At 42.2% G+C, this 15507-nt stretch overlaps 1 protein-coding gene across 1 annotated transcript in view; it reads right to left on the reverse strand.

The window, feature by feature from the left end:
• LOC308306623 (supervillin-like) overlaps positions 1-15507 on the reverse strand; it is a gene marked incomplete at both ends in the record, with an annotated part of 129764 nt that overhangs the window by 102332 nt on the left and 11925 nt on the right. Inside the window, 6 exon segments of the mRNA XM_080751661.1 lie at positions 272-559; positions 1347-1788; positions 3869-4011; positions 5557-5620; positions 8006-8097; positions 15275-15338. Of these exon segments, the coding sequence (XP_080607787.1) occupies positions 272-559; positions 1347-1788; positions 3869-4011; positions 5557-5620; positions 8006-8097; positions 15275-15338 (1093 nt within the window).

The following is a 15507-nucleotide window of genomic DNA, read 5'->3' on the forward strand; positions in this document are numbered from 1 at the left end:
AACTGATAATAATATGGTTCTGTGTGGCGTTACAGAGCCAGTGCTGCTTATAACAACAACAACGGCAACACCGGAGAAAATCTGAACACAAGAGAGAACAGGAAATTAGATTTTTAGAGTCTCTCAGGACATCAGAGAGAGAGGGAACGAGAGAGAGCACACTATGTGAGTGAGGAGGCTCTGAGGTATCAATCTCTTCTTGATTGATAAAGAAACAAGGGAAAGACAGATAAGACACAGATAGAAATCGGTGCTGTCTGAGAGCGCTCACCCTTGTCTGCTGAGGATGTTGTGGGCCTGCTGTTCGATGAACAGGTCCCCAGGAGAGACCCCGTGCTTGGGCGAGGGGACGGACGGCTGCCTGCTCAGCTTGGGCGAGCTGGGCGGCACCCCCGCGACCGCGTGGTCCTTGGAGGAGGAGACGGGCACCCTGGCGCCGGACAACGACGAGGGCATCACGTCCATGTACTCAGCCCTATCCTGCTGCTGCTGCTGCTGCTGGGCCCGCCGCTGGTTCTCCAGGTTCATCAGCCTCTCCCGCTCGGTGACGGAGTCCACCCTGGACCCAGACCAGTGTTCATTTTGTCAACTAAGACTACAAGACTAAAGGATTTTGATATTTTGTCGATAAGACTGGACTAGACTAATACAATGTCAGAAGACTAAGACTATTAATGTGTGTTATTCAAAGACTAAATCTAAGGCTAAGACTAATGGCTGTAAAAATTAACACTGGTATGTAATTAAAGCCAAATGTTTTGTTTATTCTTTTTTTGAGAACTCAGTATTGTACTAACGCACTGCTGCCACCTATCTGGCGGCAGTCAGGTTAGTATTGTACTGTATTTGTCTTAATCTTCTTTATTTTGACCAAGTAACAGACAGTAGAAGACAATAACATGTTCAGAGTTATGTGGTTATGTTTAGCCCAAAGACTAAAAGACGAAGACTAAAAGACTAATCCCAAAAGACTAATCCCAAAAGACTAATCCCAAAAGACTAAGTCTAAGACTAAAATATTTTGATATTTAGTCGACTAAGACTATGACTAAAACAATCTCAGAAGAATAAGACAGGACTAAGACTAAATGGTGTGTTATTCAAAAGACTAAAGGTCTTTGCACACTGCTGCGTTTTTCGTTGCGAAATGCGTTTTTCAGGGCAAGGAGAGAGAGAGAGATCGAGAGAGCAAGGGACCAAGTGGTGCGCAAAACGGGCGGCAGTGTGCAAACGTTACTGACATAATGTGAGGTTGATTTTTTATTTGCGCACTCCGAAATTCACTCCGATATTCGGCCCGAAAAACGCAGACTAAATAAAAATTTGCTCAAAAGATTTACACTGACCGAGACGTGTCGTGCCCGGGGTGGCTGTATTGGGGCCGTATAGGGTCCCTGGCCCGGGGGCCGGGGACGGAAGCGCTGGTGGTGCTGCAGGAGGTCAGGGTGATGTCTCTCCCTTCCTCTCCCAGCGGCTCGGCCCTGCCGCGCCTCTCCGAGGCGTCGGAGCCCTTGCGGCTGCGGGAGGTGTAGCGCGAGGAATAGTCGGCGTCGTCCGCATGGTCCAGTGTGATGCCGTAGCGCTCGGCTAGCTGACGGCGCCGCTCCGCCTTGTAGCGGGCGATGCGCTCGGCCTTGGATTCCAGTTCCGGCGCGGCGTCGGTGGCCGGGCCTGAGCTGTTGGAGACGGGCTGGGCGTGGACGGAGGACTGAGGTTCAGGTCGTTGCTGTGCTCGGGGCTGTCGCTCTGTCATTTCCATTTCCTCTGTGCCATAGCGTTGAAGTGTGACTGAATGGCAGGGAGAAAGACACACACAGGGAGAGAGCGATAGAGAGAGGGAAAGAGTATTATTCAGTGTTAGAATTAGAGTAATTACATATACTTGAACATACAACCATGTCATTAAATCCTAAACATCTCTAATAATCTACTGTACCACTGCATGGTAATACCAACTACCAGCTTGTTCCCACTGTGTGGGATGTTTAATGTACGCAATATTTCCTCTAGAACAAAGCAAGAGGAACAAACTTTAATTTACTAAAGAATAAAAATAAAAAAATGTATACATTTTTAATTCATGTATAGTGCAACCGAGTACCCAGAATAGAGCTCTATAAAAAAAACTATTATTAACCCTGTAAGACCCACTGTTGCAGTATTACAACATTTGTATTTTATTTAAAAAAAAAAAGGTTTACATTATTTTATTGTTGCTCTCCCTACCACCTAAACATCACCATTGGATCCTATTGTTTAGTATTACAATGCCATTGGCCATGATATTTGCATATAAATACCCCCCCACAGAGGCTGACATTCACACAACTTCAAGATCTCTGGAGTCCAGAGTCTGGACGAACAACATCTCACTTTTTCACTGAAGCTATTCCTCACAAAAACATAAGTAAAATGCCTGTAAAATATATATATATATTTTTTGGTGATCATTAAAATGTCTAGAACATGTACATGTTATTATTTTGAAAAATATCCCCATATGTAAATTAGAGCATGATTTATGGCTATAAAACCTTTTTTAAAAACATTACATTTTCCTCTCCAAAATACTCCTACAACACCATCTGACAGGTCAAAAAAAAGTTTTGTTCAAGTATTTCTATTTTTGGATCTTACAGGGTTAACATAGTCAAGCAACTGAACTGAATGAAATAGCATCTTATGTGCCAGTGCCGTTTGCTAGCACACATTGCATACAGAAATCCTCGAAACGTACTTGAGGGAAATTCCATGAAAAAAAGTTGTTTTTGGAAACACATTGGAGATCAGAGGATCCTATATAAATCATATACCGTACTTTTTTATAGTCAGGGGATATCTTAAAAAGTCCTGGAATAAATTCCTTACCAAAAAATGTCTTCACAAATGTGTTTGTAAAGGTGTCTAGTAACATCTCACAAAGACTGAAATTCAGTTTCCCAAGGAGAATCCTTTACAGCTGCTGAAAGCCGGGGTCTCACAAAACTGTGAAAAGTGATGACTCACTCAGCTCGAATAGATTTGGCAGTTTTTAGCCCAAGGAATGTGTTTTGTGCAAAACAAATGCTTGCAATGGATTCAGAATCATGAAAATCCCCTAGTTTGACCCCTCATATGCTACTTAAAGCATATTTATTTTGGTGTGTTTTATCCTGTATAGTTCATTTAATGGGACCCCAACTTTCAGCAGCTGTCAAGGATTCTCCTAGGGCAGGGGTTTTCAAAGTGGGTGATGGGGCACCCTGGGGTGCCGTGACGGCAGTCCAGAGGTGCCGCGAGATAATTTGATATTTGGAATTTATTTGGACACTTGAAAAATCGTTTTAAACTTTTTAACCAAAATGGTTATTATCTCAACGTTTTCCTCACAATAATCACTAAAATTTCGTCACTGTCGGGCAGAAACCTCGTATCTCCAAGTTTAAAATGTGTACGTCTTTTGGTAAAGCAAAGCCCTGCTTCATCATACAAGACTCTCGCACAAAACTAGTGAAAACAGCCGATCTACAAGCACACAACGCCTCGCGATGCGAGGCGTTGTGTGCTTGTAGATCTGCTGTTTTCACTAGTTTAGTACATTTTATAGATGATAAATACAAAACGAACGGTTTTGGACATACAAGGTTTCCACCCGACGACGACAATATGCTATAAATATAAGGTGCTGGGAGTGAAAATTATAATGTAGGGGTGCCTGGGATTTAAAAAAAAGAATGTATGGGGTGCCCTGAGACAAAAAAGTTTGGGAACCCCCGTCCTAGGGAAACTGAATTTCAGTCTTCATGAGATGTGTTACTAGACACCTTTACAAAGACATTGGTGAAGAAATGTTTTGGTTAAGTCCAAAACAGTGCACTAGTATTCTCACCACCACGGGGCTCACAGGGGTCGGAGGCGCGTGTGTATCGGGGCGTGTCTTCTTCCAGCAGTCGGTTGGCGACGAGGCTGGGCAACGCGGACGGGTGTACCTCGCACTCAATCCCTTCCAACCTGCGGGCGATGCGCTCCTTTCTAGGCGAGGACAGACGAGACACAAACAAACTGTTAACCCATTTAGGCAGAGGATTGTTTAATACTTTAACTATTGAAAAATAGATCTACAAGCTCACAGCGCGGCAAGCTTGTAGATCTGCTATTTTTTTTTTATCGTGATTTTTTTTAGCAAGTCTTTGAATATATTATCTTTTTAAAAGCGAACATTTGCGACTCAAACATTTGCTTCTGGGTGGTCCCTGGAACAACATATTTTGAGATGGGGGTCTGCGGCCAAATACATGTTATTTTGGGGGACCTTGACATGAAAAGGTTTGAGAACCACTGATTTAGAAGAATGATGATTTAGAAGATATTTATAGAATCGGGTCAAAAATATTCATAGACTTGCACAAATGTTGATGATGTTTAAAAAATAGCTGATCTACAAGCTCGCAGCACGGCACTCGGTGCTGCGCTGTGAGCTTGTATATCTGCTATTTTCTAAATGGGTTAAAGTTAACCTCAGCCATGTGTTGTCATCAACGTGGTTATTACCAAAAACCTTCTTAAGCGTGTTGTCAAGTGCAACACTGCAGGGGTTTTCATGCATAGAGTACATTAGAGTTAGCCGCAAATTGCAACACTAGATTTGTTTTATAATTGGATGAATCTAGGGTTGCAATACCTCCCATAGGGATCCAATGGATCAAAACGTTTTTATTTATTTTTATTTTTTATTTTTTTTGCTATCTGATTGTATTAAACGACGTCAAACTCACCAATATTGCGGCTCTATGGAAAGCTTGGAATTTACTCTTGCTATCTGCAAAGTGTTTGTTTCAGAAAAGTCCACCGTTGACATATATGAGCCAGTTTCTATCAAGAAATTGGCTTCAGGTGATTATTTTTTCTAAGTGCTGGAGTTTGGAAGCGCTTGTGGAAAATCGATCAACGGTCCTGTGACCACCTGGTTCTAAATGTCACATTATGCAGGAGGCAGCGGGACGTTGCGTAATAGAAGACGAGCGCTTCCGAAGTTCAACACTTAGAAAATAAACCATGTCTGCTCGGATTTCTTGACAGAAAATAAATCATAACATGTTTACGGTGGATTTTTCTGAAACAAACACTTTGCAGATAGAAAGAGTAAATTCCAAGCTTTCCATAGAGCCGCTGGTGAGTTTGACGTTGTTTAATACAATCAGATAGCAAAAAAAAAGAAGAAAAAAAAAAAGAAATGTTTTGATGCATTGGCTGCCTATGGGAGGTATTGCAACCCTAGATTCATCCGATTATAATAAAATCTAGTGTTGCAATTTGCGGCTACATTAGAGTATAGATTGTAGCCCCAAAACCCTTCAAAGGAAATTCACCAGCATATAATGATTATGTTGATGTTAATGTTCAGTTTACACCACAGTGTATTATTGCGCAAGGAACAGAGATGTTCTTTCTAGATTTTCTTTTTTTAACACTTAAAATAAGTATTTTAAGACATATCATGCTTACTGTCATGCTTAGTCACCCCCAAAGGCCATGAAAAGCACTGCATTTATCCGACATTCATCATCATCCTCTTACCTGTTCATCTCCCAATCGCTTGAGCTTGTAGTTATGCCTTCAAACCGCTTCCTTAACTCTGAGACTGGAAAAGAAGAAAAGAAAATGCTGCTATAACAAACAGATAGATAAGTAGCCCCTCTCTGGACCCCGTTTACCTTTTTTGTATTGGGGAGGACGGTAACCAGGGTCCCTTGCTCCTTAGTTCACTCTCCCTGATACGCATGGCTACCACTGTCTGGTCTCGGACAAATACAAATCGACCTGATAGTGATTGCCCACAACAGCTTGTTGTGTAGAGGCCTCAACTCTACAACTCGACACAGCAGGGCTGTTTAACCGGGCTATCCAGTCCTGTAAAGTAGCTTCTTCAAGCAATCTTTAGATTTCAGCCATAACAAGTACACAGACAGCTACCAAATACAACCAAGATCATTGATTATCACAGGCCTGTGAGAAACCATAGAATGGATCCAGTAGACAAATCAATAACGACTCACAGAGGGGCATTCGTAGCTTTAAACAGCTCATCAGAAATCCTGTATTCACAGCGCAGTAGGGCATTAACGACTTGTGATTTTTGGTGACTAATATTACGACTTCTGAGTTGTGACTGCAGTCACTGCAGTGCACAGTCTGTCCAGCCAGTCAGTGTCAATGTGAGAGCGGACAGCACACGCACAGCTGACATCACAGGGAGGTAGTCAATTAATGGCTGAGTGAAAACTCCCTCTGCCTCACTCCATTGAAAAAACACAGATGGAAAAGGAGAGAATCATTCTGTCCTTGACAATAGACCTTATTCACACCGCGGCCATCTTGGATCACATGACTTCCTGGGATAGCAGCCTGCATTACAAACCATTGTGAACAATGGAGCGATGGTCCCAAAATATGAGTTCTATTCAACCAATTTCTTTTTACCAAATTGACAAATGGGCAGATGACAACATCAACATCCCCAAAATGATTAAATAGAAGGGCTACAGTAGATTGATTACATCCATGGTAACGATATTCAAGGTGAGTTAGGTTGCAACCTTACTGTGTACAACGACTTGCTATCTGTGCAGTGCTTGCTCCACCATCATATTAACAATTTGTTGTTAGATTGTTCCTGATTAATATGCAAAAATCACGATACAGTAGCCTAATATTAACTATATGATGGCAGAGCAAGCACTAGTCTGCACAGATACTGTAGCAAGTCTTTGTACAGAGTAACAGTGTAACCTAACTAACATGAATATTGTGGATGTACCCATCTATTTAATCCTTTTGGGGATGTTGATGTTGTCATCTGCCCATTTATCGATTTGGTCAAAAGAAAATGGTCGAATAGAACCCATATTTTGGGACCATCGCTCCATTGTTCACAATGGTTTGTAATGCAGGCTTCTATCCCAGGAAGTCATGTGATCCAAGATGGCTGCGGTGTGAATAAGGTCTATAAGCAATCCTACTGTTTGAATGCTGTACTCACTACACACACACACATGGAGCAAAAATAATGATTGAAAAAATACAATCATTATTTAATGTTCCTTTTTTTCCTTTTTTTTATAACTTTCGACTTTCCCTGGTGGGAGTCGACTTTGTGTAATGAAGTCGACTTGTCGACTTTTTGGTCAATGCCCTAGCATACTGTACTTAGTATGCTATGTAAGGATGGTCCATTCAAGAATTAAATGAAACCTTCCCCTTGTATTCTGTCTATTTTTATTAAATGACAGACAAAATATAAAACAATACAATTAAAAACATAATAGTCAGAAATCAGAAAGAAATAGGTACAGTAAACAGGTCAGGGAGGAGGTAGGGAGGTGTCTGTTGCACAATAGCAAAATAGTAGATCCAGCACAACGCACACAACACACACACACAAACACACACACACCCCCAAACCCACACACAGGGGTGTCACAAGGGGTAGGAAAGTGGGACTGAGTTACCAGGGCCCAAGGTGGAGGGGCCCTAGTAACTTTAGCTATTGAAAAATAGCAGATATACAAGCTCACAGCGCGGCACCGAGTGCCGCGCTGCGAGCTTGTAGATCTGCTATTTTTGAAAAGTCGTGAAAATGTGCGCAAATCTTTGAATATATGTATTTTTTAAGTGAACATTTGTAACTCAAATTTTGCTTCTGGGGGGTCCCTGGAACTAAATATTTTGAGATGGGGGGTCCTTCACAATGAAAAGGTTTGAGCATCACTGACATGGAAACATAGGTTTCTTGGCACACATTTTCACGATTTTTCAAAAATAGCAGATCTACAAGCTCGCAGGGCCCCCAGTGAATCCTTGTACCCAGGGCCCAGAATTTGGTGTGACGCCCCTGCACGCGCACACACACACGCACGCACGCACGCACGCACGCACGCACGCACGCACGCACGCGACAAAACTCTGGGAAAGTCGACATAGCATGGGGTCACGTGTGAGCATGCAGAAACAAAAAACCCTTACTCACCTTTGGGGAGGTTGGCCAAGAGACTGACATCTATATCCTTGGTGTTTTTGGCTGGATCGTCTTTCTCTTCCAATGAGAACTCTTTCGAAAAGCTGAGGCGGGCAGGAAGAGAGAGAGAGAGAAAAAAAAAAGAAACAGCTCTTCAGTGGCCGAGCTTCTGGGAAGCACTTTTAGAGTGAAAATAATTATTGGTAAGGACTCACTGAGTTTTAATTTCCCTCTGCAATCTGAAGAATGTCTGAGTCATAAAAAAATAAATAAGAGAGAAATAAATGCTTCTGGAAGAAATTACTCCTTCAAATAAGCACATCGTTCACTTTTGGAACCAAAAGGATTACTGTAAACTGTGTCGAGTTTTGCTATACGTAGTGTAGGTCAGATTGGCTTTGAATTCAAAACCACAACCAAAGTTATGATACATTTGTGAAAACTCAATGAAAGACTGTCTGTGGGAGGAAATGGTCTACTTTGTGGTCTTGTCCCTTGCGGATGCTGGTTCCCCACAGAGCTGTGAATAAACTGACATGCAGAGAGACAGAATCTGGCACGTGTGTTAAGCCCTATCTGATGATCTTAACATCATAACAGTGTCTACGTTTGCTGATAAACGTCTTACTGTCAGATTCAGACATGTAAGCGCACAGCGTTTTCTACCTCGGCTCACAACGACACAGTGTTGATTTGTTTTCGTCGACTAAAACTATGAAGAACTAGAAGCAGTGCTCTTCCGAGCACAGGTCTCCACCAGGCCGTGTGTCCTGGTGGTGCTACTGTATAATAGGCCAATGTAAAAAGGGTGGCATATGTTCTTCACCATAGATCTTTCATGGAAATCGGACGCTGCATGCATGATTTGAAGCATTGTGTTCCAAAAATGTGTTTTGCTAAAGTCTACCTGCTGGTGGCGCTATAACAGGCCAATGTGAAAAAAGGTAGCATTTGTTCCTTGACCTAGTGGGAATTTCTGTGGCAAATTTCACAGTAATCGCAAGCTGCGTTGATGATTTGAAGCATTTTGTTCAAAAACGGAGCAATCCTGCAAACTTTGGAAGCTAATATTAGCCAATCAGGATTGAATATGAAATATCAGACGGATCGGACTTGATCACATGACTATAGAGATACTGTGTACCGATTTGCGTGATTTTTGCATAAAATCTCAAGGAGTAATATCCAAAAATGTGTTTTACATAAGTCGGCCCAAAGGTGGCGCTATAAAAGGCTGATGTGAAAAATGCAGGGCAAAGGTTTATCCTTAGCCTCTAGGGAGTGCGCTTACAAAGTTTGAAACTGATCGGTGGAGTTATAGGTAAAACCACAAATCGGCCTGTTATAGCGCCACCATGAGGCTGATTTAAAAAAAATTAAGTGGCATTTCTTCCTCGGCCTAGTGGGAACGTATGTGCGCGATTTCATGATAATTGCACTTTGCGTTTGGGATTTGAGGCATTTTGTTCAAAACGGCTCAATCCTACAAACTTTGGAAGCCAATCTTAGCCAATCAGGATGGAATATGCAAAATCGGACAGATCCGTGTCGATCACATGACTGTCGAGATACTGCCTACCGATTTGTAGGATTTTTGGACAAAATCTGTAAGAGTAGTGCACAGAAATGTGTCTTGCGAACATCGGCCACTAGGTGGCGCTAGAAAAAGCGCATTTGAAAAATTTAGGGCAGAGGTTCTAGATTGGCATCCAGGGAATGTGTGTGCTCACTTTGGCAGCGACCGGGCCAACGGTGACTGTGATTAGCTGCACACAAACTGCGAGGACGCACGGACGGACGCACGGACACACGGACGGACGGACACACGGACGGACGGAGGGGAAAACATACTCTCCCCCAAGCCTTCGGCTGGTGGAGACAAAAATGTTCGTTGACTACCTTTTTTTCACTAAAAACTAAATAAAAACTAAGCTATGATGACTAAAACTATGACTAAATATAATGACAATTTCGTCAACAAATAAAAACTAGACTGAAATGTTAAGGAAGGACTAGTGGAGTAAAGAGTTTTCAGCAGAATCAGTAGAACTAAAAGACAAGTCATTTTATGTTTGGTGGCGCTCTGAAATAGCAGATCAACAAGCTGACAACACGTCGCAACGCGGCACTTCTAGACGTTGAGAGCTTGTAGATCAGCTATTTTCAGCATGCCTCCAAGTGTAAAATCAGGCTTTACAACGCCACCAATGCCTGCCAAAATACATTTTAGTTCGACTGTAGATTTAGTCTACTATAATCTTAGAATATTTTGTTGACTAAAACTAGACTAACACATTTCAGATGACTAAAATATGATTAAAACTAAATGAAATTCTACTCAAAAGACTATGACTGGGGGCGGCATAGCTCAGGGGTAGAGAAACCGTCATTAGAGCACGAAGGGTTCCCGATGGGTTCCCAGATCGAATCCGGGCTCCCGTTGAGTTCATGTCCAAGAGTCCTTGAGCAAGACTCTGAACCCCTAGTTGCTCCCGGTGAGCAGGTTGGTGCCTTGCATGGTTTCCTCCGCCATCGGCGTTTGAATGTGTGTGTGTGAATGGGTGAATGTAATGCACAATCTATGTAAAGCGCCTTGGATAAAAGCGCTATATATATATATATATATATATATGCACCATTTACCATTTATGACTAAAACAAAATCAAAATGTGCTGTCAAAAACAACACTGCAGCAAGACTACTGGGGTCGTTCGGTGCTTCAGCTCCACAGTGTCAGGGTGTCTGTTGCTTCTCGCTGCCGCGGAGGAAAAAGAATATATATAGAGAGAGAGGCTATAAGTGTAGGTGGCGGGGTGGGGTATTTGACACCGAGCCAACAACGTGAGGCTGAACAATCCCACTAATGCTGCAGTAAGGTAGTAGCGGCACCCACCGTGACCTTATCTTTCACTTTCTCACTGGAGCCTTGGACGCCGGCCCCGTCTGAGATCCACTGGGGCTTTGTCTGAAAACCCTGCCGCCCACACCCGCTGTACGGGCCATAGGTTCTGTCACGATTATGACATTTTAAATGACGATTATTTGTCACTCAAATAATTGCGATTAACGATTTAATTGTGTTTTTGTCGCTGACAATTACATTTCTGTTTGGCTCTCAAGCTTTTAAGTTGCCCATGGCAGATATGACACATAACCTAAATATACAAAGAAATTACTGACATATTTGACAACTTTATACTTAAAAAAGAACATTGATAGTGGAAATAGCCGATCTACAAGCTCGCGACGCGACGCGTTGTGAGCTTGTAGATCGGCTATTTCCACTATTTTTGACTTTAAAAAAAATATATGAACATTTTTCAACATGGAAACGATTATGACGATTATGAAAAATAATCACAATTATGTAAAAAGATCACGATTAGACGATTATGTAATAATTGTGACAGCCCTAACGGGCCATACAAATACATCGGAGGAGGATTGAGGAGCTATGTACGGATGGACAGAGACTACAGTATGTATGCTGTATTAGTGTAGTATGATGAAGAAAGTGTAAAGAAAACTAGAAGGGTGAAATTCTGGGAAATTGCAAGTGTGGTTGCTTTATAGACAACTTTTAGCCAATGGCGAGGCAACAAAAATGTCATGTGAAGCTTGACCAATCCTCTGGAGTTTATGGAGTAAAATTTAGCCAATGAGGAGGATGCAGCAAAAACTGCTTTTGATGTTGTAATGTACGCATACGTCACCATTCGTCATACGCAACTTTTAGCCAATGATGAAGTAGCAAAAACTATTTTTATCCAATGAGGAAGCTACATAAAGGTGACGTCACAAGAATTCTGGTTTCGTCTATCACGTTATTCCTGGCCCCGCCCCCGGCTTCCTGTTCATATCCTGAAAGAGGCGGAGGCTGAAAAAGCTGTCCTGAAAAACATCATTTGGTTTCCTGTTGTCCTTGCATTAAAGTGTCAGTAGTTGGCGTTCTGGGCACTGAATGTACCCGAGTTGCCATGTCTGCTTATAATAAGCAATTAGTGTCTTTTAAAAAAATAGTATAGTTGCTTATTGGGCTTACTTTCTAATATTTTTTTAAACCAATGGTTCCCCAATTTTCTCATATCAAGGACCCCAGATTAACATATTTGTCCACAGTCGCAGACCCCCATCTGAAAATATGTGGTGCCAGGGACCGCCACACAGATTTATGTTGTTAAAATGTTTCAAAAATATTTTTTCCCCTCAATAGTTTTTAAATAGCAAATATACAAGCTCACAATATGTCGCAATGTGACACATTGTGAGTTTGCTGATCTGCTATTTTCAAATGTAAATGTAAAGTAGTATAGCCTAGTTGCTTCTGTTGGGCTTATTTCTTTGGCAAAATCTGGCAACAGACAATTCCCTGTCACTTCCTTACTTGGGACAAGGAAGTTATTTAAGAAGGAAGGGAAACACGTGACCACATGGGCATGCGTATGGAGCTCAGCATGGGTGCCAAACTGCAGCCGGAAGTTCGGCAGAATGAACAAGGCAGCCTGGGACGGCTGGGAGCAGCTCATGAATAAATACTATTTCTGAACAATTGAGACCTTTATAACATACTCAGCTCAGGAAAATAAAAGAAGGCATGTCACACATTTTTTTGTGCTGTGTGGATTTTCGATGTGTGCACTGTGTCATTTTATAGCAGTAGGCCTATCTAAAGAGCAAAAAGTATGTTTCTAAACGAGCCAAGTATCGCGAGACTATCCACCGTTTCCTGTCTGGGAACCAAATCTCGCGATACTTCGGGGACAGAAACGATTATTATTTACAGTTATTATTATTATTTCATTATGTACTGTGCACATCGAAAAGCAAGTGATTGTAAAAATACCTTTGGTATGTCTTCTTTTATATTCCTGAACAGATTAGATGACAAAGGTCTCAGTAGTTAATAAATAGTTTTTGTTCCAGGTTTGTTCATGAGCTGATCAAGCCGGCTCCATTCACTGACGCGACCATGGTTTTCCCAACGGCCCTGAGCGCAATGGTGGGGGCGCGGGAGTGTGGGAAGCCTATTGCCCATCGGCCCCCACCTTTGCGCTCAGGGTCACTGGGAAAACTGCGGTCGCTTCACTGACATGTATTTTATCGTACTTCCGGTGCGAGTTCTGGCACCCATGCTGAGCTCCATACGAATGCCCATGTGGTCACGTGTTTCCCTTCCTTCTTAAATAACTTCCTTGACTTGGGAGGAAGTGAAAAGATGTTTTGCCCTCTAAAAGAAAATGGCAGCCTCCATAGAGAGGGCCAGGAATAACGTGAATAAACTTGAATCGAAAACAATAGCGTGTTGCCTTTCAGGCAACCCCACTAACTAGAAAGGTGGAATTCTGGGAAATTTCAAGTGTGGTTGCACTGACGCGAATCGTGAGGAATCCACTGGGAACTGAATTCCTTCTTACCATTTAAATTTTATATATAAGTGTAGCATGACCAATCCTGTCTGATTGGACAATATATTGTCCAAGATATCTGGCCTTAAAACCCAGATAACTTCAGTTCAGAAACAAGAATTGACAATTGTCAATATTAAGCTGTGTTCACTTGCCGTTTTCTTTTAGCATAAGAAAAAAAAATGTTTGAAAAAAAAAAAAAAGTTTGAAAAAAAAGATATTTGAAAAAAAAAAAAAAAGTTTGAAAAATTATTATTTTTTTTTAGGGGGGGGGGCCCTTTTTTTTAGGGGGGGGCCCTTTTTTAGGGGGGGGGGCCTCGCGGGGGTTAATCCGTCCCTGGGCTCGGCCCTCGCGGGGGGTTAATCCGTCCCTGGGCTCGGCTGACACAAACACACTACGTTGTCAATTCACCATACAGTAAAGGAGGGGAGCGCACTTTTTATGATCTATATACCAGTTTGCTTGTTTCTCTCCCATAAGTCTGGCAACACGCTTCCTTCCTCCTCTCTCCACACTGTCCACAGTTTGGCTAATGGCTAATGCTAGCTCCCTCTATTGAGGGAATTAAAAATGCTATCCTTAAATCGCCAACAAGTGCTGTCCCTATAATACCATGGACATTGTTTGGAATTGGAATTATCTTTGTTTTTTCTTCAGCAACGTTACGTGAGTTATATCACGCACACACACACACACACACACACACAGGCACGCAGCCACGCACACACACACACTCCACTGGCCTGGCCTCAGTGTGAAGAAATGGTGCTCCCTGCTGGACAAAATATTTCATTACACCAGTCCTTTTTTGAGCTGGTTTCCATAGTCTGGAGGAGCGGTAAACTCCCTGCTATTGGCCCTAATGCAGTTCTTTCCCCCCATCGTCTGGAGGGCCGCTCCCAATCATGAAACTAGCTCGGTTACCATGTGACATGGACAGCCAACGGGCAAAAAGTCCTCAGAAAGTCCTGCGTTGAGATCACCTCTTAACTGAAGCTGTGTTTCCACACAGCTCAAAAACAGGTTCACTTTAGCTGGCATAAAGGTTCTGGGATCTAGAACAATAGTGTTTGTTGCCTATAGCAATCACACTAACAAGAACATACCGTCACTGTTGTGTTGAAACCTCATACCCCCATAACAAACTTTCTTTTTTATTATAAACCAAAAACAAATAAAATGGGGAAAATAACGTCTCTACAAGCTCACAACGCATCGCATCGCGATTCGCAATGCGTTGTGATCTTGTATGTCTGCTACAGTACGTTCACTAATTTGTGCGACACTCTTATTATGAAGTAGGGCAGTGGTTCTCAACCTGTGGGTTGTGGTCCCCAAATTATTTTGGGGGGTCCCCAGATGATTAACTTAATGTGCAACATTGTTTTCTCACTCAACAGTAAACCAACATAAAGTTTAAGTGTGGTATATGCACATTTCTAAAGTGACAATTTAAGGACTTTTTAATACCTCTAAAATGACATATTAAACATTGGCTAAATTGTCGAATATTAGAGGCAGAAATTGTGAAAATAGCCGATCTACATGCTCACAACGCCTCGCAACGTAGATTGGCTATTTTCACAATAGGATAGTGTCATACAAAATGTAATGCCTCAACTCTCAGTGCTCGTCAGGGTGGGGGGGTCCCCAGTTAAAATAAGATTATTTTGGGGGTCGCGGCCTGAAAAGGTTGAGAACCACTGAAGTAGGGCATTCATTTATATATGAAGTAAGGCATTAATTTATATATGAAGTAGGGCATTAATTTACGGAAAACATAGTTGAAATATGGAGATACGAGGTTTCTGCCTGACGGCAACACTATACCGAAGCATGTGTTTGCTGTATTCAGCCTTTTTCACATGTCTTACCTTAGAGCTCTTTTCTGTAGTAATCTGGGGTTGCTTAGTTTGATGGGGGTCTCACTCCCAAGTCCTGCAGAGAGAACAGAAGAGGTCAGTGTGTTACAGAGGGGTCATGGACGTCATTTAAAGGGGTACAACTAGAGGAGACAGCCAATCATGCACGCTCCACGTTCACTTTGAGTTTTTACTTAATGAACAAACTGCACAAATCCCAAGAGAACACATCAAGAGCTCTCGAG

This window comes from Nannobrachium achirus, assembly GCF_963921795.1.
Source record: "Nannobrachium achirus genome assembly, chromosome: 21".
Lineage (NCBI taxonomy): Eukaryota > Metazoa > Chordata > Actinopteri > Myctophiformes > Myctophidae > Nannobrachium > Nannobrachium achirus.